The 26,747-nt window shown below is 46.2% G+C and overlaps 1 protein-coding gene across 1 annotated transcript in view; it reads right to left on the bottom strand.

Moving 5' to 3' along the window:
- Positions 1 to 26,747, bottom strand: part of Etv6 (ETS variant transcription factor 6) — a 235,550-nt gene that overhangs the window by 110,294 nt on the left and 98,509 nt on the right. The window contains exon 2 of the mRNA XM_051155463.1: positions 21,301 to 21,430. Coding sequence (XP_051011420.1) covers positions 21,301 to 21,430 — 130 coding nt within the window. The remainder of the gene's footprint in view (positions 1 to 21,300; positions 21,431 to 26,747) is intronic.

Raw genomic sequence — 26,747 nt, 5'->3', positions numbered from 1 at the left:
ACATTCAGAGGTGATAGACAACAGAAGCAGAAGCCACTTTCTACTTTTTAGATGTTGTAGTTGCTATAGATATACCAACACCACCACCACTTCTACCACCATCACCACCACCACCATCACCACCACCACCACCAACACCACCACCACTTCTACCACCACCACCACTTCTACCACCATCACCACCACCACCACCACCACCACCACCACCACTTCTACCACCATCACCACCACCACCACCACCACCACCAACACCACCACCACTTCTACCACCACCACCACTTCTACCACCACCACCACTTCTACCACCATCACCACCACCACCACCACCACCAACACCACCACCAACACCACCACCACTTCTACCACCACCACCACTTCTACCACCATCACCACCACCACCACCACCACCAACACCACCACCACTTCTACCATCACCACCACCACCACCACCACCACCACCACTTCTACCACCATCACCACCATCACCTCTTTGATGGTAGAGGGGCATTCTTATTATGTGTCACACCAAAGGCTTTCAATATAATTGATCAGTTGACTATTGTTGGCAATTTTAGAATCTGAAAAATACGGCCCTCTCAGGTAGTTTCCTCCTATCAGTGTCAGAGCGTCCTGACTCTAAGTTGTACCCTCATCCTAGTGTAAGGCTGTTTAAACCTTTATGAGTTGAGCTAAAATTTTAGAGAATACCGTTCTCTCTGAAGACCTTTGGTTTACTCAGAGGGACAAAGTGGTTGAACTGGACATGCCGGTTATATGGAATGACACTGCGTGGCTGGAGTCATACAAAGCAGGGGGAGTGTTCATCCACCTCTCTTGATTTCTTCCTCTCTGTTTGCTGTGAGAATCCCCCTTCTCCTGGGAACCTGAATCTGAGCATAAAGCTGTCACTGGAGTCATGTTGATCTGTTACCATGGAGATCACTCTGGTTACATACAAACCTGCCACCAGGCCAGATACACAAGTGCCTCATACTTGACTCCCAGAAGGATTTCTCTGTCCCTACTTTCACCAGTTTAAAGTTCATTTCTTCTGGGATTTTGCTTCAAAATATTTAGAGTTTGGCGTTTAAATGTCATTAAGAGTCTGAACACTCAGAGACAAGGAGGGGGGTCCAGAAAAGTGTCTCAAGATTTTAAAGCAATGAAGTTCACACGACAACTGTTCCCCAGGTTTGAGTTATAGACTCTGTTATGGCTTTATTGGATAAAGTAAAACACTGAGGAGATACCGTGGCTAGTACAAATAGCTAACCATTTACTGAGGATCTGCCGTGCACTGCTTGCATAGCATCCAGCCCATGACTGTGAGCTGTGGAATGCATTACTTACGTTCATTTCTACAGAGTCCCTACGTTTCCAGAAACGGAAGTTCCTATATGCGGCAACGCCGTCAAGGAAGACACAAATAAAGGTGTAATGCTGGTCATGACTACAGCTTGTCAGGACCACCCAGGGTGGCAAGCTCACGGGGTCATCCACGAAGGTGCAACACAAACTTTACTTAGTCTTGGTTTGCAGAAGCTGTGTGGATTTTCTTTTGGGAAAAGGAGGCTTGAAGATTACAGGGCTGGAGGCCACAGTGGGCTACATGGAGAGTTCAAGGTCAGGGTAAGCAAAATAGAAGACTCTACCGCAAAACAGATCTTTTTAAGCATCAGATGAGGATACATTTTATGTGGGACCTGATGCCTGGCTGGAAGATCTATGTTAATTTCCCTTAAGCCTTGGGGTTACTGATGCTAAGGAGAGGAAGGGAGGAAGGAAGGGCTATTGTCTGGAAGATATCTGTCAGGGATTGGGGGTACCTGGGAAGGGTGCTCTGCTCGGCATTCTGAGTCATAAAGGGAAGGCTGGCCATTAAGCTCTGACTGCCCAGCTTCAGAGCGGGCCTGCACCACACAAAGCCATACTATTCTCTGGCTCCTTTTATAAAAGATGGGTATTGACAACTCAAGTAGCCAGTGCCTGAGGTGAACAAAGAAGGCAGAACTTCCGTGTTGAGCTGGCAGCCTAACGCCCGGGCCACTTCCTGTATCTGGGCCACACGGGGTCTGATGGGTACAAAGGACATAAACGAAGACACAGTGGACTCCTGGTTTCCGAGGCATGGTGGTCTACTTGGGAACCAACCTCGAGGTGCATGCAGGTGAGAGGCCCGCTGGCTCACAGTTGGCAGCTCACTAGCACTAGTGGCTGAAGAGCAGGGACCACCAGACACCAATTCAGACTTAACTGACTCACAGCAATCTCCCTCATTTCTTCCTTCCTCTTCCTTTTGTCAAAAGGTTACTGAATTCCACTCATCCACCAGCCAGTCACCTTGTTACCTCCTAACACCCCAACCCCCAAGCTCCCCTCCCCCCTTCAGAGTGCCAGCTAAGAAAAGTATACAAGCAATCAAAGAAGAAAAAATGGGGCAAAGGGGGAGATTTAGGAAGGCACTCGCCACTCCTCTTATTCCACAGGGCCCCTGCTGCCTCTCTTCTCACCCCCAAACAAAGTAAACAATCAATCAATCCTTTCTAACCCTCCCCTACTTCCTCACCAGGGGAGCCAAGCAGCAAATTAGCATGTAGACTGGGTTATAGAATTTCAATGGTATCACCCCCATCCCATCCTTAAGACCAAATGGGGAATATACAGTAATGAGGGAAAGAAATTTTTTATAAGACCCCATTGGCTGCTAAAAGGCCTATGAAAAATTAAATTGAAAGATTAAATTTCTGCTCAGGAGCAACGGCAGTGTTTCTCCCCTTACTATGAACTCACAATGATACCTACGTAATATTTCACAATACAGGCCAAACAGTGTAACAGTGATATGAATCTTTAATAGTTAGATGCCACCGAAATTATGTTTTTTCCTCCTCAGATTTTCTCCTGGATGTCACTCATATAAGTGACTTAGAAGGAAAATTTGTTCTTGATTGAAAAATAGTTTGGAAAATATATATTCCCCCAAGGGAGAATTAGCAATGAGAACAAAGAAGAAAAAAATAATTAAGTGTGTAAGTGGCAAGTTATACAATATTAGATAGATACTAGCATAGACAAAAAGCTTATTTACACAGAGAACAGTGACTAAAACCAAACACAGGAACAAATGACCAAAGCCAGGGGCAGTGGCTCTTGGGAGGCTGAGGCAGGAGCATCACTGCTGGGCTGAGGGGCAGCATACACAATGAGACCTTGTCTCAAAAACGACAAATGAACAGTGATAGTATCGAAGCATTGCTATTTAATTAGTAACTGATGATTCATGGAAAAATAAAAACACATATTCTGTAACTGCCATTCTCAGTCATACAGAAGGTGCTCAGTCACAGTACACAGTGGTTTTAATGAGCTATTACCTAAGTTGTTGCTTTCTTAGACGGAGCTCCTGTCGCCTGCTCATTGGGTCTCTGAGCACAGAGCAGGAGTTCAACAACAGCAATGACAACGCAGATGAGATCCTTCAGTGGATAGTCTCCAGAGAAGACAGACATGGCTCAATTTCCGCCTCTGCCATCAGTAGTTTCTGGCTGCAAATTGAAGCTACAGTTCCAAGAACAATGTATCACTATGAGCTCAGTACTAAAAAGGTGTGTGTGTGTGTGTGTGTGTGTGTGTGTGTGTGTGTATGCCACCCTCTTGTTTTTTTAGATGGCCTGGGGATTAGGTAGGGAAGGTCAGTCAGTGAGCCCCAGGAACCTGCCTGTCTCTACCTCCCCAGCACTGGGATTACTCTGTGTCTCTGAAGTGGTGACAGGATCACCTACCCATTGTGCTTGTTGGGAATAAAACTGAGGCAGCAACTTGTTACAGCTCTGGTTAACACAGGACCTATCCCATGTAAACCCCAACTTTATGCACAAAATCAAACCCTTCTGGCATCGCAATAGCCTCAGGTTAAAATGAGTGCTTAGAAAGATTTTTGAGGCAGTCTTAGTAAACATTCCTCCCTAAAGCTACTGAATACGAGAGAGGTAGGATGGTATAGCTGCCCTAGCATTGCACAACAGAATCAAAGGGGCTGGCCAGTAAGACTGGCTCCCGTCTTCCAAATTCCTTTGGACATGAGTACCCATGAAGGGTGAGTTTAAATGAACAACCATTTGGAAATGTCCCAGGTGTCCTACGAGAAAAACCAGGGCCCCACTTGAGGAAACTGCCAAGTTTGACCAGGATCCCCGTTATATCCACATCTGCATCACCAGAAACCCCCAATGGCAAACCACTATGGCTGATACGCCTGGGAAGCACCCTATTTTTCCTGCTTACCTCACACATACTCATAAAAATCTGCCACACTTTCGGAGGCAAGTTTCTTCCGAGATGCTACTGTTACACGGAATCCATGTCGGCCTGACTCCTTAGAATGGAAATGATAAACAACTGCAAAAGGCAGGGCCTGTGGCTAGCAAGATGGCTAATGGCCAAGAGCCCTTACTGATCATACAGAGGAGCTGAGTTTAGTTCCCAGCACCCACACTGGATAGCTTACATCCATACTAGGTAGTCGCCTTCAACTCCAGCTCTAGGGGGATTGGGTGTGTTATTCAGTCTCCATAGGCAACTGCATGCATGTACACACACACACACACACACACACACACACACACACACACACACACAGAATCTTTGTTTAGCAATACGCTTTAAAATTGGTTATACTATGTAAGAATTTCAAAGAGGCAGCTACGTTTAGAGTCTGATTCCCTCTAGTATTATAGATAAACAACTGAGGCTCACATAGACAAATGAAGTTGAACAACAGCCAGGATTAGACTCCACGCTGCTGCCCCAAAGGCCAAAATTCTTCATGCTATGCCATATGTCCATTCTAAATGTCTAGCTCAGTTTATTTTTCTCCTAGCTATATAGAAAGAAAATCTCTAATCAATAATTGCCACGTTGATCTGTAAATACAATCCTACTATTTCAGGCTACTGTGTCTCAACCTCAAAAGATCCCACTGGTGGATTAATGAAAAACTGAAGGGATCATAAGTGTTTACTAAGTATGTTTGAGGTCACAACCTAATTTCTATACAAGGATGAAGATAAAAGCATTGCTGTGCTCACTGTATGGCAAGGAAACCAAGGCCAGATTAAGTGACTTGGTTCCACTGCTGGCTGTTTACTGCTAGAAATGACAATTTAGTCATCAACTTCCAAAGCCTACTGTCCTAAGCCTAAGTAATAAGGACTGTTCTTACACACTGCCCAAATAATACTGTCACTAGCTCTTCTCTTAATTGTTGCGAAAAAAGAAAAAAAAGAAGGGGTGGGGAGGAGACAAAGTAAGAATAGGAAGGAAAGAAAAAGAAAGTTCGATCCATAACCTCATCCCTAACAAAAGTGCAGAGAGAAGAAGGAAGGGGGAGGGAAGGAGAGAGGGAGGGAGGAGGAAAGGAGGGAAGGAAAGGAGAGAGAAGCTTTGTTCATAAGGCACCTTCACAAGGTTTAGCAGCACACACCTATCATCCCAGCACTCAGGAGGTAGAGGCAGGGGGATTACATCAAATCCAAGGCCTAGTCTACAAGTTGAGTTCCAGGTGGGCGCCAGGACTATACAAGCAAGACCCTGTCTTAAAAACACAAACAACAGCAACAAAGGGTAACTTCGCGCCACGTACAGAACGAAAACAAAACCCTGCCACACTGGCTGATGGCACTACAGAAAATTACATGCTCACTGCAAGACTGTCATCTGCCCGGTGCAGTGAGAGCTCTGTGCTCTTGAACAAAGCCGGCTTCAGACCAGCTCCGCGGTAAGAATAGCTGTCACATGTACCGCCTACAAGATTTTAAGGGCCAGCCAAAGGAAACGCTGAAGCCATCTTCAGTCACTGCTTTATGTGAAAAGAGGGACAGAGGTCGCTTCTAAATCTGGGCCGCCTAAGGTTGTACCATAACCTACAAGGAGTGCTCCCAGCACTCCAAGGATGGGTGAAGCCATTAAGGAAAGGTGACAAGAAATAGGAAAGATGCCCAAGGCCTCCCCTAGGCTGTTCCAAACCTATTAAAGACAGAGATGGTGGTAGCTAGTGGTGGTGGGGGGGGGGGGTGGGGGGAGAAAAGGAGCATGTGGGAGGCTGTGCAGGAAGGTGTGGGGGACAGATATAACCCAGCATATAGAAACCTGTCAGAATGGGATTTATTTTTGTTCCATGAGGGACTATAATAGGGCTGTGCCTGCACTCTCAATAGCTGTTTTGAAGTGAACCCGGCTGGTATGTCTTTAATTTGTCATTTCATTATGAAACTGTTTCCCTTCCAAGAAGCCTTCAAGTCAGGAAGCTCTGTCTGCCCACACAGGAAATTCCTTTGCTTCAACTTCCCCAAAAAGGAAATTTCCCTCAGAAGTGAGCCCAGCATATGCCTTTGAACAGGGCTGATTCAAGAAACTTTGGCAGCTGAGTCCCAAAAACACCCCTGGCTTTCTGCTGCTGCCGGGACCCAGGGATAAACAGTTGATCTCTGGGCCAGTGGGTGGGGCCTCCACCAAGGCTCTCCATTCTCTGGTGCCCTTACCTTCTACAGATGCCCATGAGACACGAAGAGCTTCAATCTGCCAGGAAGGACTGCAGTATCTGTCATCTTTACCCATATGTACAACAGAGAGAAAACACACACACACACACACACACACACACACACACACACACACACGCATGCACGCACACATCCCAAGACCACGTTGGCACACAACACACTGCGGATTTCTGCCAGAAAAAGGACAGTATTTTTAATGATGAGGGCACATGAAAACAAAATGGCAAATAACAGACCTAAAAGATGTCTATTACCCAAGACCCTTTTACCCTGCATGTTGGGATTTTCCACACAACTTTTCCCAGTGCGGACTCACAGTGAAACACAAAGTGTGTGTGTGTCGGGGGGGGGGGGGGGGGATCTCCAACCACAGCCCTATAAGAATTAATCTCTCAGACATCTTGAGAACAGCTAAGTGGTGAGAATCCAGAGCAGCTGTGCTAGAGAATTTTATGAAGCTTCTGAGCAGAGAAGCTGCCAAACTTGCATTTAAGTTTTTAATTTTCCATTTCAAATCACTTTATTAAAAAAAAAAAATCTGTGCAGAGGACTGATCTATCTAAAGTACAAAAAGAAGAGATGGTATTGAACCTCAGACTGGGTGTCAGGTAGTGGCCAGACAGAGGCATATATAGATGAGGAGCTAAGGCAGCTCAGGATTTTCACCCTGCAATTAGAGAGCACCAGACCAACAGCATGCTCAGAGCCGCTCCTGTTACACTCTTCCTGTGCCAGGGCTCTGAAGGGACGTTGTTTACCAGGAAACACAGCAGTATTTAAGAGACTGATGAGAATCATAAAGCTCACTAAAAATCTCCATATATGAACCTTGAGGTTTGGGGTTGTGGTAGCTGTTTGCTGAGCGGTGGTTTTTAAATGTTTGCTTTGGTGAGTTATCCTATTTTTCTAAAATTTATGAAGTCTTCACCGCAGTCGAGTCTCAGAGAGGATGTGACACTGTTTCTTATTCTTGTCATCTAGAGAATCGGGCTTTGGTTTAGACTGGGAAGAAAGATAGCAAGAATCCAGGAGCCCCACTGGATTGCCTACCAGCTCTGCGAGTGACATGGGCCAAGTGTCTAGACTTCTTTAAACCGGACTTCTCATCAGTAAAGTGAGGATAGGGAATTTCAGCTAGCAGGGCTGTCAACAGGACTTGGTGATACAGTCCATGTTAAAAGTGTCCAAGGCAAGCAAGCGCTCACTAAGCGGAAGCTGTTATTCAACCTCAAGTTCCCCAAGGACTCTTCTCTCAAATCCACATCCTGAGTCCTCACCTCACACATGTAGGTACCCTGGTAAGGTCCCTGCAACTTGAATTCACACAGCCCTTTTACACCTGCGACGATTTACACCTACAAACACACTGTTTCTGTCAAAGGACCTGAAGGATTTAAATCCTTGACGTGATGTGCACTTTTAGGACGCTCAACTTGTCTAAGATCAGTGCTGGCAGCATTTAGAAATAACACCTGAGCGTGGTAAGCAGTGGACTGCCCGATCCTCTTAGTCCAAGGCTTCATGGTTAAAGTACTTTGTCTTAATCAATCAAGGGACCTGGATTTTCTCTCTCATTGTACATCTTTCTCCTCCATGGGGAAAAACAGCCTAAGCAAAATGATGGAGGTTATTTCCAACTGGATCACGTCCCTGGGCCTTCCATATTAGCTAAGGATCCCTCTGATGCAAGAAATTGAGAGTTAATAAGCTAATTTTCATGACAAAAAGACCTGAGTTAGTCACCATCTCCATCCAAGGCACTATCTACACTTCTAATGACTTTTAAAAGTGGGGCCAGGGGCGGGAAGGAGTGCTCAACATTTAGAAAACTTAATGTTCTCACAGTCACCCACCCCACCCACCCTTAGTGCCAGTTTAGCTCCCAGCACCCACATGGTGGCTCACTACTATCCCAAGGCATGGATGTGATGCGCATACATACATACATGCAGGCAACATACTAACATACGTAAAATAAAATAAGTAAATCTAAAACATGTTTCAATGGTGCTAGGTGGAAACATGCCTGATGCAAAAGGAATGTCTTTCGAAGGTGGAAATGTAGGCACTGTGATAGGTCATCAAGGTGGATATTTGTAAGGCACTCTAAATCATTTTCAACTGGGCGACCACATTCCTTGCTTTGGCAGGACACTGGTCCTGTTCACAGACACAAGCCCTCTGTCCTGGATGCAGCATCAGGCACTTGTGAATCTGAATATGCCTTCGCCCAACAAAAATGCCAACAGGCAGACAGTGACACAGCTGTACATGCCATGTTAGTGTTACAATACTCCGCTATATCCTTCGGGTTCTTTCTTCATAATTCGTGGGTGGTAGAAATCACCAGAGGAGATTTGTGAAGCAGATATCTGGAGTAATAACAGCACCAATGGGGCTGTACCCCCCAGATCGCAAGTCGAGTTTGAAAAGAACATTTATAATCCCACAGTCTCAAGCGAGGAAAACATCTCAGGGGATTTCTACTTTTGTGATCTTAAAATTCCTTTCATTGAAAGTCCATGTGTCTTCGTGTGTACATGCGCACATATGTGCGTACACACACACACACACACACACACACACACACGTTTATCCAAAGTAAAAATTTTCTCTGCCTAAGAGTCAAAAGAACAATTTTTATAAGTTCCAAATATCCAGTTGACAAACAACAAATGTGTTTAATTTTTGTTGGTGTCATGTTCCAGTGAGCACATGATCAGAGCATCCAAGTAGTTTGACTGTGGTCCCTGTCTACCTCCTGAGTGCAGAGATGAGGGGAGCAGCACCTGGCTCATATACTGCTGGGGTCTGAACCCAGAGCTTCATGCGCGCACCAATGGGGCTGTACCCCCCAGATCGCAAGTCGAGTTTGAAAAGAACATTTATAATCCCACAGTCTCAAGCGAGGAAAACATCTCAGGGGATTTCTACTTTTGTGATCTTAAAATTCCTTTTATTGAAAGTCCAAATACTTGGGGGAATGAATATTTACACCACAAGCGCGGCTTAAGGTCAGCGAGGGTCTCACACAGAATGTTTAAGGGTTACAAATGGGAGCAACAAGGTGTGCCTTGCTCAGGGATTCTGGGTGGTGCTGAACCACCAGCCTGCATGAGGGGCAAATGTGAGAGCTCAGCATTTCCAAAGGAAGACGGCGTTTTCTCCCCACACCATCCACATCTAGTAAGAAGACACCCCCAAAGCCACATGACTCCCCTAACCCACCTGAGTTACAGATACGGAAATTCACAGTGCCCCTTCTAAAATAAGAGTTATGGGAGGTGGAGCTGGGGAACGACACATAGGGACACAGGGAGCTGAGATTCTATCTCTAGAGGGCCCACACCAAGTGCATTTTCCTTCTCACGGTCTCTGATGTTGCTGACTCACCAGCTACAAAGGGAAGACAGAACAGAATCCTTTATCGTTTTTCTGTTCACAAATCACTGTGCTCTGGGCAATCTCTTTCTTCCTAACCTTATATCCCCTTTGGCCAGCCTGTGGCAATGCATGGATGATTCAAGTTACTGGTTTGGATCCTCTGTGTAGAAATCGTTTCTTGGGTGTGAGTTTTCATGCCCAGGGGACAGTGTAAGTGTCACAGATTCTCTGCTGCTGAGGCAGATGGAAATGTACTTTCAAGTTTAGCATCAAAGCCTTCACTTTAGAAGCTGAAAGCCTCCAACCCTTTGCCAGCTCGGCCTTTTTCCCCCCATAATTAATTAATGCGGTATTAATTGTGCATGTGCTATGAAGCTGGCTACAGGAGGAGGATCATGCGGGCTCTCTGTAGAGCCCAACCCCCCAGTGGACAGAGTCTAGAAGGAGGAAGAAGATGCACACTGGCACTTTCACAGAGTGCAAGAGAAATGAGCATGCCCTGAGTCATGAGGGGATTCCCACAAATCACACAGTGGGGATCAAGCAGTTACAGCAAGCTAGACCTGTATGGAACGCACTGGGCAAAGGGCCAGCTCACAGGCGATTCTCAGGTCATAAGGGGGTGGGGTAGGGTGAGGGAGCTGTGAGAACGGAGAAGCAGGCCTAAGACTGGGCTGCCAGGTCCTGGGACTGGCATACGGGTGGGGGGGGGGGAGCACAGCAGAGGTGGTGGCAGAAACTTTCAAGACACACTGGAGAGGGCACCATTTTCCATCCCATAAAAGATCTACCTTGCCTCAATCACAGGCACCCCAGAGAAACGCCCGGCAGAGCCAGACTCTAGATTTCCATATTTCCTTGTAGGAGGGCATCCTCACAAAGCAGTCACAGCACAAGCACAGGGCAATCTCCTGCATCATCGAGATACTACCATCTGCACTGAAATTGGAGGCTGAGCAGCACCGGCAATCAAGTGAATGAGCACCATACGTGCCCCCCGGGTTGATGCTTGGCAGTTGAGAAGCTCTCTAATTCTCTGGGATCAGAATACTGTAAGCCGCGGGAGTCTGGAAGAAACGCAGGAACCATGGACTTCATTTTACAGATAAACTATTTCCCAGGAGAAGGAACGATCTATGGCAAGCATGACCTGCGCGTCACGGCCACATGGGGCCAGAAGCCCAGAGAACTGACTGGAAAAAAAAAAAAAAAAAAAGCAGCCCTAGCCGTCACTGTACAACGTTCCAGCGCGAATGTCACATGGGCAAAGTGAGGTCCCAGCACACCGGCCATGTTCTGAAGCATGTCAGCCTAACATGGCCTATGACGAAGTTTAGTGTTGTCTTCTGTGACTTTAGCGTTACAACCTGCACTCCAGAGCACTGCCCTTCCAGGTGCTCAGTATTAACTGTGAAGCTGGCTGGCTCTTTTTTAAAAGATGGAAAACTCGGTACAATGGGAACTTCTGTTGGCTTCATTAAAATTTTGTGTCTAACATTCTAAAGTTTATACTCAAAGATGCATGACAGATAACAGAATACTCACAGGACTGGATCTACAAAATTTATCTTCTTCTAAGTTCAAAAGATTATTTGGTTTATATCTCTGATTTTATCCCCTGGGTCTTCTTGTCAGTTATTTATATCAACTTTTCTTGATTTTTTTTTTTTTCTTTCAAAAGAGGGAAACAACTGGAAGCTTTGATTTTTCTCCTTCTAACCAACAGCTAGAATGAAATAACTAATTAGTTGCTAGCACATCTGAGGCGGGATACGATGAAGCGAGGGCAGCCTGAGTCTTGGAATAAGACGTGGAGTCAGGTCACAACTCCTCTACCTTTTGTGCCCTTGGGGACACAATGGGCCACATCTGAACCTCAAATGTGTTTGTGATTATTCAGACCAACTTACAGAGAGAGAGAGAGAGAGAGGTCCCTGGCACATAGAAAGCACTGGACACCCTCTCCAGCAAACAGCATTAGTATTCCAGCCTCAAAGGTTGAGAATTAACTTCTGGTATGGCCAAGAACTCCCGGTATGCGTTTCCTTTCCAGGAATCCACCTTGCATCTACAGCTCGTTGTTAACCATCGACAGTATCTGCAATGTGTAGTCCTGTTACTGGGATCTCAGGCGTGTCATCCAACAGCTACTAGCACCCATGATCTATCGGAGGCACAAAGGAAGGCCAGTTTCAAAAGAATGGAGCTTATCCCACCTACCTAAGCTGGAAGCAGGAATGTGAGGCCAAGGTGACTGATAACATCTGGGGATCTACACCGGACATGAGGTCAGAGTCAGGACCTGCTTAAGTCTCCCAGGTCTTGCTCTACCCTTGCTTCAGACAAGATTAGTAAAAGAGCCCCCCTACCCCCCACCCCCCACCCCCCACCCAAAATACTCATTCTTGGCACAAGCAACTGAGAATCCAAATTCACCTAGGATAACACAACAGTGAAACCAGCACTGTCTTCTGCTAAGATTTACTTCTGGAAGGACACAGCTCTCCAGGTCACTCCTGCTGGGGTCCGTCGAGAGTGAGTTAGAGAGGAGGTGTAGCTCCAGCATAGAGTAAATCAGGAGCAAACATAGGCCATTTGAGATTGGGGAGTGTATTGTACCTGTGTACTCAGCTCACTAAAGCTCTTTGAGAACAAAGAGGAGGTGGAGAGGTTAGGAAAGCGTAGCACAAGCTACCATCTTACAACAGCAGCAGCAGCATACATGCCAGGAGATGCAACCCACATGTATGTGAGCCTGCCTACATGTCTACGGATAGCAGGCTTTAATCTGTAGGACCTTAGCCTCTCAAGAAAAGGCCCCAGAATTTCTCAGGATTTAAAAAAAAGGGGGGGGGGATGACAGAGAGAAACAAAGAGGAAATAAGGTTATTTCCTGTTGAGCAAATGTCTTCCTAAAACTGACTGATTCTCAATGTCTCTTAAATTTTTCAATAGTTCTGTTTGTCATAAACCTACAGGGAATCTAAAATAAAATGAGACATCTCTGGGTTCACATGTTACCAAGGTTAATTATCATTGTTGACTGTGCTAAGAAATGGTTTAAGGACCTGGAAGTAGGAGGGAGATGTGATGAGGTCATCCTGGTAGGAGTTGGAGCGGAGAAAGTCGGGGTGCATTTGAGCAAAACATGTTGTATGGAATTCTCAGGGAATAAATTAAAATATACTTTAAAACAGAAAGAAACAACTGTTTAGGGCGTTCATGAGGCACATCTCTGAGTATGTCGGGGGGGTCATTTCTAGAGACACCTGGGGCTCTGATTTAGGATTAATCCCTTGATAGAACCTTAATCTGAGGGCATTATTGGAAGATGGGGAGAAACAGAAGGTGGGGTCTAGAGGAAAGAGGCAGGCCACTGGGGATACATCCTTGGGATTGCATCTTGCCCTAGCCTCTTCCTGTACACCCTTTTCTCTGCTTCCTCCATACCCCATGAGCAAATTCCCTCACCAGAGGCTCTCACTGCTATAATGATCCACTTCACGAAGGGCCCAGAAACAGGGCCAGTGGCCACAGCCTGACCTCCCTGAAACCTTGAACCAAAACACATAGCTCCTCCCTGAAGCATCACATCTGGTAGTTAGTTAGTCACAGACAGCAGCACAAACGCCCGAGTAATATGCAAAGCATACACACGGGGACAATCGGCTGGCAGTGGCTTCTAAATGACTAGTTCAGAAGTCCAAGTAAACCTGAGAGCCTTCGACATAGAAGAGGTGGCTCTCGGTTTTCCCCTCCGGATCCCACCTACAAGAGTCAGAAGGACACTGTCGGACCTCACGCTGGAGGAACTGCCTTAAATGTACACAGGACACTGCATGAAATGTGAAGTGAAAGGAAAAGGTCAATAAACCTCTGGTTATATGTTTAAAGAGAGAGAGAGAAAGAGACATCTATAAATAGCTGCATTTATTGAAGCTGTTTCCTTATCAGGAAGCATGGAGCTAGGAATTAACGTCTGCCTGCATCGGAAATTCTTTCAGACAGCGCACCCAAAAAGGAAATTTCCCTTCCAAAGCATCCTGGCTGGCTGTTCCACTGTAGACTGCTTTTTTTTTTTTTCTCTCTCTCTCTCCGAGTTATGTGAAACAGCTAAACTGGACCCTTGTACTGTCCCCTGTGCTGCAAGGAAAACTGAGAGTCTTTGAGCATTTGGATGCAAAACAGGAAGGTTCCCAAAAGAAGGTCTAAGGGGAAACAAAAGATAAAAATGTCAGTAGCTTGGCCAACTTTGCCAGAAGTCAATATTGCTTTAAGACACTGGCCGGGAACTGGTTCTTCCCTGTGCCCTTGCCTCAACTCTGACGGTGATGTCACCACATGTCAGAAGCAGCTGTAGGGGGAGGTCGCCACTGGAACACTGAGGATGGCCAAGGACCTAGGAAGACCTGAGAGATGGGAGAAGGCAGGCGAGAGGGGAAGGCCAAGGAATGAGACTGAGAGAGCTTGTCAATCACAGGAAGCTGTTAGAAAACAAACCTTGCTTCCCCGGCAAGTGAGGAAACCCAGTCTCAGTACTGTGTGGATTGTGGACAAGTTCCAGGACCCTCCTCTAAGGAGAGCAACAACTAGCAGCTTCCACGCTTCCCAGAGTTTGAAAGTGGAGGAGCCACCCATTAAGTTGCACAGAAGACCACAGCAGCCCTCCAGTCAGTCACCTCCCCCTCCCCGATCATAGGCATTACGCGTAGGAACCTTTCCTCAGCAGGCATTACTAGATTAGTCTTAGAGAAGCCAGAGTCTTCTCCTTGGAAGACAGTGAGACGGAAGTGCATTCAGTCTAGCCATCAAACTAATCCTATTACCATGTTTTGTTTTGTTCTTGTTTTTAACTAGAAACTCCAAGAAAACATAGTAAAAAGCTGTCGGATGTAAGTGACTGCTTGTGTCCAGCTCTCAGAGCTGGTTCTCTAAGGCCCGTACAGCCAGCACTGCCATTTGGTTGCTGAAATAAACCGAATTTCGATCTGAGCGCACAAGAAAATAAAGCAAAAAATGGGCAGCAAAGCAGTTAGACAAAAACCAGGAAGAGACAGTCCTTACAAGGGGTTCTAATGTCACCTGATGCTTCTCCCTCATCCTTCTGAAAGGGAGATGCTAGCCTGATGGAGGTGCAGGTAGCTATTAATGGTCAAGCGGCACCTTTAGAGCCATGCTTGCCACCGAACACTGTCCATCCACTTTCACTGGTTAATTGGTTAATTTTCCAGTCCACAAGACACTGCCTATACGCTTTCTCCTAAAACAGGCTGAAAGGTAGTGTGTAAAGCAGAAATCACGTTAGACCCTTCCCATCCTGTCTGACCTGAGGCCAGACCGGGAACACCTACTTCAAGAGTGGTCACATGATTAAATAATAGGTATGGATGCATCTTGTTTCTTTACAACGCTATAAAATATTAATTATGGCTATATTTAGCTCTCATGGCTGTCTCTGCTTTTGAGGACAAGCATAACTTCAAAGTATTGAGAACTGTGGTTCCAGCCAATTAAAACAGAGGTGCCACACCTTCTCCGTGTGCAAGTTCAGATGGAGTTCGGCCTGCCATGCAATTGTCTGAAACCCAGTCACTCTGCTGAAGACGCAAAGTGGCAGAGTGGGTGAGAGCAGGGAGGCTCCCCCGGGGAAGACATACAATTAAATTATTAAACACGCGCAAGCAGGAGTAGTAATGCAAGAATTTTAAAAGATTCACAAGGAAAGGAAGGAGAGCCAGGGGACTATTTCTGCTGTCCTGACTCTAGAAAACTCAGAGCAATTATCATGGCTATCTATTAGCCCCCAACATCATAAACCAAAGCCCTGTTAAATACGACGAATGAGTCCCAGGTTCCGATTTTTTAGTATCAACTCATAGGGGCCGAGCAAGGCCAAACACAGAGTAAGATGCAAAGTCTTCGGGCAAATGGCATTAACATCGGCCTATGATTAAATGTGATTAAATCAACTAAACATGGGATGACAGTGTTTAATAGAGATTTAAAAGAAGGCACGTAACTGTTTAAGTTCTGCTCTATACATCTGAAACACACTGATCTTGCTATTAGGCCTGGCCTGGGCATCAGTGTTTGACACTTGGCACTTAAAGGGCCCTATGAACACATTATGAATCTGTTAAGGTTTGGACCTTTGGATCTCTAGAGTCCCATAGGCTTGGACACTACCCTGTCATGTTATCAGAATATTGTAGGGTCCTTAGAAGGTGGGGCCCAGTAAGAAGAGGCTAAATGACTAAATGTGTGTCCTTGCGGGGCTTTGGGACCCCAACCCTGCCCTTTCTCTCTCCCTGTCTGTCTCTGGTTTCTGGTAGCTATTGTGCTGTCCTAGATGTTGTGCCAGGGGCCCAGAACAAAGGAGAGAGTGGCCAGTGGCTTATGACTACGGAAGCATGGACCAAAATAAAACGTTCATCTTTTTAAGTCTATTTGCTCAGACATCTGGTCATAGGGATGCAAATCTAAGAGAGCAGCCTCTGCTGTAAGAATGGTGGTGGTACCTTGTGGGGCCTCACTTCCCGGTAAGATGACAAAGGTGGCTTTCCAGCAATCAAGTCTCTCCCGCACAGAGTAAGCCTACCCCCACCCCCATGAGAACAGGGAAAGAGACTTCCCCCTTCCCAGGCAAGGATAAAGATCAACAGTGAGCCTGCTGCAGCACCCCTGGGGTCAGTACAAAGAAGGGGACTTTTGTTTTTCACTGCCTGCTGTGACTGTACTTCGGCCCTTCTACTCGCCTAAGGCTTATAAACAACTCAGCAAGCTTTACAGAAGAAAGAAGGAGAAGTGGAGTAGCCTGCCCTTTCTAGCCTTTCCAAAAGCACATCTGTCCTCCTAGGAACAGGGAGGTCAGCAGCGACTGGTGACTCTTCCAGGAAGGCCTGTACTGCCCCTGCCTGTCCTTTCAGGACCTTGTAATCATCAGGGAGCACTTGCTTCATCACATCTGCAAATGTAAAGCAGCGAAGCCTCTCTTTTTACTTCTCTTGTTAATTTGCCGGGGCGGCATCATGAGTTTAGACCTGTATTTTGGAACAGGATAGCCGGTAGCCTAGACTCAGAATCTCAGCTATTAGATGCCTGCCCTCCTCTACTTTCCAAATCTTACTGTCATTTAAGAATGAGTGGGGGGGGGGGGGAGAATGAGGGAAGAAAAGAAAGTGAAGGGTTTATCCAGAGATCAATGATAAATAGCAGAAAGAAGCTACTGGGAGCCATACCAGGCTGGTACTTCTTCTAAAACAGGTTTCTGAGAATGCTCTCAGCCTCGTGATGCCATAAATGTCCTGCTGCCTGCTGTCCTGCCTCTTAGACTCTTCCCTGTACTTTCCGTGCACATTCTACTGGGAATTGTCTGGAATCCCAGATTAAAACAGCAGTAACCCAATCCCCTTGCCAGATTATTTATTTTATTTTAGGTTTGGAAACTCAGCTGGGATGTATCTGCAAGTATATGGCCCAACTTCACAGAGTCTGCGGCCACTGCGTTCCTCTGAGTGAGGAGCAGGGAGGAGGGACGCTCAGCTAGCTTGCCTGGAAAGCCCCGGCCAGCAGCAGGAGCCTGAGAACCTCTGCATCCAGAGAATTCATTCCAGATGTTGGAGCCAAACAAGTCACTGCTGGGCTCCTGCAGACTACCACAGAGAGTTATCACTTAAGCTGGATTGACACAGCTGAGAAGTTCAGGCAAAATCACTATCCCTGACATGAATCCATAAATTACCGATTATCCCCCCAGGCCAGCAGTAATGTGCTGTACAAGTCCACAGTGGGTAACCATCTTGCTGACTGTCGGTCTGTCCGTCCGTCCGTCCGTCCGTCCATCCATCCTCGGGGACATGTGAGTTCTTCAGCAACAAAGCAATAGTTCACATGATTGGTTCCAGCCACGAACCAGTTCTGGGGTCACATCAGCACAACTGGCTAAGCAGCAACCCTAAATTCACTCATCCACACAACACAGAAAAATGTAGAGTACAGCTGCACAGTAGCATAAAGATTAGATTCTAAAATGTGGGGTTAGACAAGACTAAACTTGAATCTTGACCCTGGCATTTTACTAGGTCTGTGACCAACACTGAAAGATTAAATTCTTGAAGCCTTGGTCTAGAGATAGAGCTCAGTGGGAGAGTGTTTGCCTAGCATGAGCAAGGTCATGGGTTTGACCTCTAGCATTACCAAAAACATAAAGTATAAGTCCCCAAGACTTTATGTATAATGTGGAGATGGCGTTTATGTATATTATGGGAATAAAGAGAAAAATCTATCTTTATAGATATTAATGTGAGACTGAAATAAAAATAACTTATAAATCGAGACTTCGGGGTGGAGAGATGGCTCACAAGCAACCGTTAAAGGCTAGGCTCACAACCAAAAATGGAGGCTTCATACAGTGCCTCCATAATTACTAGCTATTACTAATTTTGTTTGTTTGTTTTCTTGAGACAGGGCCTCTCTGTGAGCCCTGTCTGTCCGGGAACTCTCTTTGGCATCTAGGCTAATCTTGAAGTAACGAGAGACGCATCTGCTTTTACCTCTCAGTGCTGGGATTAAAGGCATGTGCAACCATGCACAGCTTTACGAGCTATTACGGTAGTGTGCTGCACTTGGTGATGTGCTGGTGTGATGGCTGCTCCTGGTTGTCACCTTGACTACATCTGGAATGAACTACAGTCCAGAAATGGAGGGCACGCCCATAAGAGATTTTTCTGCTTGGTCTGAAGTGGGTGGATCCACTTCTAGTCCAGATGCGCCTTTGATCCAGATCTTAATGCTGGAAGGCACAGGCTTTTTGATTCTGACCTTGAGGAGGGAAGCCGCAGGCCTTTAACCCAAATCTTGAGGTGGAAAAGCATGCCTTTAATCTGGGCCACACCTCCCGCTAGAAGTCTGTATACGGCCACAGAAGAAGGAAGCTTTTGCTCTTTGCCTGCTTGCCTTCATCTTGCCAGCACATCTGTTCCCTCACTTAAGCCTACTACAGAAGATCAGCTGAGACATCCAGTCTGTGGGACTGAGCAACTACTAGATTCTTGGACTTTCCGATCACAGCCAGCCACTGTTGGATTAGTCAGACCACAGCCTGTAAGTCACTGCAATAAATCACATATATATGTGATGTGATGTGGTGTGGTGTGTGTGTGTGTGTGTGTGTGTGTGTGTGTGTGTACGTACATACAAGAGAGAGAGAAAGAGACATCCATTCTGTAAGTTCTGTGACTCTAGCAAACCCTGACTAATCCATCTGGGAAGCAGTAAAGAGGAGGTGCAAGGAGGAAGCTGCCTTCTCAAGGAGAAACTAACGCACTGGTATGGAAAGACAGTTCCAGGTAAGGATAAGGATGGTGGAGATGAGACTTGTCACCTTTAAAGTCAGAAGGACTGTTAAGCATTCTCTTTTCCAAACAAAAACACAAAGAAAAGAAAGGCTGACATAAATGGCCAACTCACAGCTAAATGGCACACGGAGCTCAGAATGAAGACACAGTTCGGTTTGCTTGTTGGCTTGCTAATTTGTTTGTCTTTCTATGATAATTTCTCCAGCAAAGAGCTCATGTATGTCAAAAGGTACCCAGAGGCTTATTGGGACTTGGGGGTCCTTCAGAGAGTGTTATAAAATATAGGAATAAAAATAGTATGAAGGAAACTTTAACTTGTTATGCTCTGTAGAAGCAGGGAGATGCTTTCTGCATCTCGGTACCCAGGGTATCCAGGACAGTGCCAGGCAGAGCACAGGCTACAGTAGTGACTGGCAAAGGGGTTTTGTCTGCATGGCACAAGTGAATATTCCTGAAGTAATGTCTGGTGGCAAATTTGCTACCACTTGGCTCTGTCTTTGCCAGTTCTGTCTGCTCCACTGGGACCACAACAGCTCCACTTCCTAAAGATGACAGTGCCTGCAGCTCTGCAGTCACAGCCTCTTCTTTTTAAGATCACTGTCAAGGGTGATCTTGACCTCCCTGCTGAAGAAAGGCAGCAGGGGTGTCTGGGTCCCAGGAGGCAACACTCTGCAAATACTGGTGGAGGAAGGGAGGGTTCCAGTGCTCTCAATGGCCCAGAAGAAGCACCCATACTGTAAGCAGAAGGACAGCCCAGAGTTCTGCCCGAAACCTACCCTAAGGCCCTGACACAAATCATCTTAGCATCTGAGGCTGTATCCCCCGTCCCTCCCCCCCCATCGTTCCATACTTTCCTACAAGCAGCTTCTGAGAAGGGAGGACCACTGTAATGCCAAGGGACAGACGGCATGACTACTGGACATCTGAGTCACTCAGAATTGCTTTGGAAAAGCTTAAGGCGACCCCAGTGCCCTCTAGAACCTGGTCATGTGCCCTCCAGACAACATTCAAGCCAGAAGAACTGGCATTTTCTTGGACACCAGTGATCAGGGTGGGGATCAGGTGATTCATTTTCTCTGGATGCTCCAGTCATGTTTTATCCCCTGGGCTGGGTACCAGTGGAGGAGGAGCAGACGGACAAAAAGGGCACGGCAGAGGTTGATGCTTTGGAGACTGACACTGGTCATATAGGTACACTGATCCCAATGCTCTGCTAAGATGCAGCTGAGGACTCAGATAAGGTGATTGGTGCAAGGAAAGGGGGCAAAAGGTGAAACTGTTAAGGCAATGTACGGCCAAGAAAAGAAAAGGGAGAGCAAGAGACAAGAAGACAAAGAAAAAGGCATGTGACGATACATAAAAATAAAGGAAAGAGAGTAGCCAGTGTATGGAGAAAGGGGAGGGACAGGGGAAGGGGAAGCATGTGGCTTAAGAACAAAGCAGAGAGGGAGGGAAAGGTCAAGGGAAGGGGTGTCGGTGGCGTGGCAGGTGACGGCACTGGCCAGGCATGCCTTAACCTGAGTTCAAGCTTCTTCAGAAGCTGTGGTGGAAGGAGAGAGCCAACTCCCAAACAACACCCTCCAAGCTCCACACATACACCTCGGCACGCGCGCGCGCGCGCACACACACACACACATACACACAAATTTTTTTAAAGCAATGAGTCTGAATCCACAACTGGATAAAAGAAAATATGAAGCTGGACTAAGTATAGACTTAGAGATAAAATTTTCGAAGGGGAAAACTCTGTTGTATGTATTTCTGGATTTTTCCCCCTGCCATGTCCTTATCAGGTATGACACAGATGAAAATATTGAGAAATAAGGGACGACAAGAATCTCAAACTATTCAAATCCATTAATGGGGGGCGGGGTGAGGGTCAAAGCTTCCAGAACAGCTGGCCGAGTCCCATGAACACCATCTCAGACCCAGAGCCTCTCCCTGGGATCTGTCTGTCCTTCCTGTTCCCAACCTCCGTCACCTCGGAGGTAAACACTCACGCAGGTGTGCTGGCAGGTGGATCGAGTCTTCCTCCATCCTGAGCGCTCGAGGCACTGGAACATGAAGTGGAGTCGGGGACCCGTAACTTGCCACTGGACTCTCTGGGGGTGTATATGAAATCCGTTCCTGCTGTTGGGAGAAAGGGAAAGAGAAAGGAAAATGAAATGTTACGTCAGAGGTGTGAAACTCTGAGCAAAAGGCAGGAGGGGCGTGTGGGACATCAATCTGCCCAGCAACCCCCCTTCTGGGGGTCCAGTCTTTTGATGGCACAACACGGCCCTGACGTCTACAGCAACGCAACGCAGTTACCCTGGGATCCATGCAGCCTCTAGCGTCAGATTAGACAAGTAATACCTCCTTCTAAATTCCTTCAGTTCTGATATTGAAACAAACAAGCAAACAAAAGACACTGGAAAGGTTAAAAACAGGGTTTCTGGAGTCAGGTTAACAGGTGTCCACACTAGTGGTTTGTTCCTAGAATAAGGAGGCGCAAGGGAGACAAGATGAAAACAAGATGTCCAAGGCAGTTTTTCAAAGCAATCCTCCAAGATTATTTTCCAAAGTCACATAATGAATGTCATCAATGCATTCAAACCAGGCTTTCTCTTCTCTGGCAATGTCCCCAGTGTCTAATCAGAATATGATTCTATATGTGAATCCAGCAAGTGCACGAGCTATACCAGTAAGTGGGAACGTGATGATTTCTAAGTACAAAGATTACGATCTAGATTTATTTTTTGTTTTCTGGGAAATGGTCTCCTGTAGCTCAGGCTGGCCTTCAACTCACTGTGTAGCCAAGGATAGCACTGAACTCCGGATCCTTCTGTTTCTACCTCCTGAGTGCTGAGATTACAGATGTGTGTGACCATGCCCGGTTATGCAGTGCTAGGATCTGAACCCAGAGCTTCATAGATGCTCAGCAAGCAGGTCACCAACTGAGTGATGGCCCCAGATGACTTAATTTCGTTTTCTATCACTATCTCACTATACCAAAACCACAGCCCCAAATATCCAGTGCTTACAAGTCTTTCCTTCAGCATCTCCATGAACTAGCCCCTTGTTCCTTCTCCATCCCCATCACAAGCAGTTATTTCCTGCCTCTTTGGAGTCTTCCGGGGTCTTTCAAAAACTGCTTGATAATAACTAAACATACCTGTCAATTGACAGGGACATGAGTAGGTCTACAGCAGAGCCACCAATTCAGCTTCAAACAAGCCCTGCTTGCGAGATCGACTAAAGCAGTGGTCTGAGAAGGACTGTTACACTGGTAACAATATTAACTTGAAAACAACCAATGCGTTTGGCAAGAGCAGATAAGCGATTTGCAGCTCCTGTCTACTACCAGCTCGACTTGCCATCCACACATCAACCTGATTTCCGATGTGACCTCGGCTTAGCTGCACAAACAAAAGTGAGAAACGCAAGGTCCAAAAATAAGCTTGGAGGAAAGATCAGTAAAGATGACACTGGAAAATAAAGGTCGGGAGCAAAAGAAAATCCTAGATTAAGGTGAAGCAAGGGGGGGGGGGGGCTGGGGGCTGGGGGCTGGGGGGGGGGGGGGGGGGCTTGGCCAGGTGTGTGCACTTGTAATCTCAGCACTTGAAAGGTAGATACAGGAAGTTCAGAAGGACTGGCCTGGGCAATACAGTGCGTAAAGGCTAGCCAGGGCTACATCAGGCTGTGTAGAAAGAAACAAACAAACAAAGAAAGAAAGAGAAAGAGGCAAGGGGGTGGAAAGGAGTCCCTTGGTCTTGTAAAGAAAGTCAAGTTTTTCTTGTATTCACAGCCTGGAAAGCTGGGGTGGGAGGTTTCCATTTTAAACAAAAATACCTATGTAATAGTTTCCAAATGAAATCCCCATACCTTTCCTAAAGCACCTAGTAGCAGCAAGGAGGTGGCTAGAATATCTGTTTAAACACGCCTCATTCAACTGTCCTGGTGCAGTTCTCAGTCCAGGGCAGGCCCATATACTTAGACTGGATTCTACATCAACCAAGACGTCTCATGATGCAAGGGAACACTCAACTTCCCTTTAAAAAAAAAAAATAGACATCAAACACTGCAAGCAACTCTAAGATACAGATAAGTTAACTCTTTTTGTTATTTGCTTTGGGGCCATGTGGGGTAAGAGAGGCAAAGATATGTAAAAAACACACCTTAAATCTGGTGAGGGTACCACCAGCACCAGGAACAAAACGCTTTCACGCATTTCAAGCATAGCGTCACCTTCCGATCTGACTAACTCTCTACACTCCTTAAATAGGCCCCCAGTCTCATCACGTACCTAGATATCAACAGTTAATGTCCTTCCCAGAAAGAGCTTTATTTTGTTATGGTTTTTGCAGAAGTGAGACTCTTGAGGAAGAAGCCTCCCACAGTCAAGGGGTCTTCAATTGGAATGACACAAGGGTGCGAGAAAAACAGAGATGGTGTTTTATAACAGAATGACTTCTTTCTCAAAGCAAGGGCTCGCAGGGACCTCTAGCTCGGTTGTGAGAGAGGAGCCCACTTCACTCCAGTCTCCTATCCCGGATGTTTCTCCTTTGCAATGTGGGAGACCTACCATCAGCCCAGCAGCCTGAGTCTAATTGGGAGTGACCTTCCCAGCGCACAGTCTCCTGAGGGCTACTCTACCACTGTGCTGTGGTTACTTCGTAAGTGGTCACAAGTACACGTGGCATGCTTCAGCACTAGCCCCGGAACCATACACCGTGCTCCCCATCCAGGATGGTCAGACAGAGACATGCTCTGGCAATGATGAACTCAACCGGCAACAGGCCAGAGCCTGGGGGACTGTGGAGCCTGGACTCTCATTCCAGACAATGGCTCCAGCCTGTGACGCTATATGGTGGGGTCAGGAAGGCCTCTGTGAAAGGTTCAGTGAAGACACCCATCCACCACAGAGGCCTTGGTGTGTAATTTGACCACGTGAGACAAAACCAGATATGCTTCTCAGGCCTTGAGCAACCTGTGGGCAGCAATGATTACCTATGAGACCTCTGGGCTTGGCATCCAATGGAGACCCCAGGAGCTGTTATCCAGTATGTGGCGTCTTTTCTGAGAAGAACAGAACACACAACTGGGAGCCCTGCACTGAAAACATAATGTACTTCGTTTCTCCAGCTTCTAGGCTGACTTACACGGTCCTCATTTTCTATGCTTTTACTACAGGCATGCACTTAATATCTATACCAGCCGAGCAGCAGCTACCAGCCACTAGAAAAATCTGACACGGCTATCTCAGATAGAGACATGTAGACAGAGGGGCTTAAAGGACACTCACACCCAACATTCCAAATCAAGCGGCGTCCTTACTCTCACCACTGCTACTCCTCTGGTTTGACTACCAAAAGGAAAGGGGTTTAGGGTAGTAACTGCCGGCTCATTCACCTCTAAAGAAAACCGTCAGCCAGAGGAAAACCAAAGACACTTTATTTTAATACTGGGAGCACTAAGGATTTTCCCCAAGAGGATTACAAACATAGCTCTAATTAAATTAAATTGTACAGACAGCAATATTAATGCTGTCAGGTATGGCAAAGAGTAAGCTACAGATGGAAGTCAATGTCGTGATTAAACATGTTGTGATGTGAATGCGCTGTTGCTTAGATGTGCAGGGGCAGTGGCGGGGGTCGGGGGAGATGCTGCCCTCAAATTTGCAGACACAGCCTACCACACCACACCAAGCTGCTGGACAAAGGGGAAGTACTGTCTCCGAGGTCAATTCCAACAGCCATGAGGAAGGAAGAAGGAATAATAGAGCTTCGGTAAGGAAAAGGAAAGATGAAAACAGCTGGAGAAAAGGGTTGAAATATAAATCTTACTTATAGAAAGCTCTTTTTTATGTTTGTTCCTATATGAACAACTTACTGGTTTCCAATTTATTTATTATCTCCTCCCTTCAATGTCACCCAGAGCATGAAGGGCCAAGGAAGGGAACCAATTTGACTGTGCTTTTTTTTAACCCACGTAAGAGGGGCTCACTTAGACGTCCTGTGCAGAAAAAATGACATCTTTACCTCCACTCTTCCCTGGGCCACATGTTCTAGAAGGATCAAAGGCTCAGAATTATTATCACCATGAGCATCTCACTCTTCTGAATTACTCACTGGAGCTTCTGTAAATTACAGGGATCCTTCTGGTCCATTCACACACTTGTTACACCATTGCCTTAAGAAGGCTGAAGGGTTGGGTTAGAGCCTACTGGACAAAGCATTTGTAAACCAAGGAGAACAGCAATAAAGCTAGTGCTCTCGTACAAAGACGGTTAGTGGGTTATTTCAAAAGACTTAGATGTCCTTGATTGCAGAATTCTTTCTAGAAATTGTTTCAACAACATTTTAAATAGCAACATTATATCTCCAGTTTGGTTTCTGAAGCCTGCATGGAGAGTCCTGAGGCATGTCATGGGACTGCAGTGCTTCCTGGAGCTATGGTCAGAACGCCACCACAGGCACCGCGCATCTACTGCATGCTGGTGGCCCACCCTGACAACGCTGCATCCCAGATAAGACGTATACAGAGCAGAGCAACCAGGCTGCCATATCTCTAAAAGTTTGAGGGAAAGCTAAATTGTTGTCCTGTAACCAACCTCGATACACGGCACAGAAGACAAGCTATGCTGTGACCACTAAACAAATGGGAATATGCAATGTGACGTTAACACCAGACACCAATTCAGTGAGATCCAGAATTACCTAGGAGATGAGCCTGCAGGCATGCCTGTGGGAGGATAACTAGGGAGGGAAGACTAGCCCCACTATGGGTGGCACCATCCCCTGGGCTCTATAAAAAAAAGAGGAAGTAAGCTAAGCACAAAGATGCTCTGTTTCTGCACCAGGGATGCCAGGGACCCAGCTGTCTGAACTGCCTGCTTCCATGCTCTCCCTGTCATGACGAACTATCCTGTGGAACTGTGAACTAAAATAACCCTCTGTTAAGTTGCTGTTTGTCAGGTATTTTATCACAGCAGCAGGGAATTTAAAGCAAACAATTACTTACATGTACTCTTCTGGCTGCAAAATGATTTAAGATCGGTGGGGTTGGCTCTCGCTACATATGCTTTTGATAAGCATTCTTTCAGTAACAAGAGATAATCTATACATTGTCTTTAAAAGACTCATACATAAAAATCTACCTGTACCATTTTCCAGGGCTTTGGCATTACAAATGCAAATAAAAACCTGAACTCTCAAGCACTTACCTCTTCATTTGTTTAAAAAAAAAAAAAAAAACCCAAAAACCAAAAAACATTCATTCACTACTTTCCAACAAAAGTTCAGTGAAATCAAACTTAAAGAACTTGAGAAAGTATGCATATGCAACCACAGATATTATTTTTGGATTGTCCCTAGAAAGAAACAATGTGGCACAGAGACCAGGCTGAGGGAGATCATTACAGGTACTCAGACACACGGGAATAGTAACGCTGAGAAACAAATGCAGA

The sequence above is a fragment of the Acomys russatus genome, chromosome 13, assembly GCF_903995435.1.
Source record: "Acomys russatus chromosome 13, mAcoRus1.1, whole genome shotgun sequence".
Classification (NCBI taxonomy): Eukaryota; Metazoa; Chordata; class Mammalia; order Rodentia; family Muridae; genus Acomys; species Acomys russatus.
Note: the sequence above shows the minus strand (reverse complement) of the source record. Positions and strands in the feature narration are given on the sequence as shown.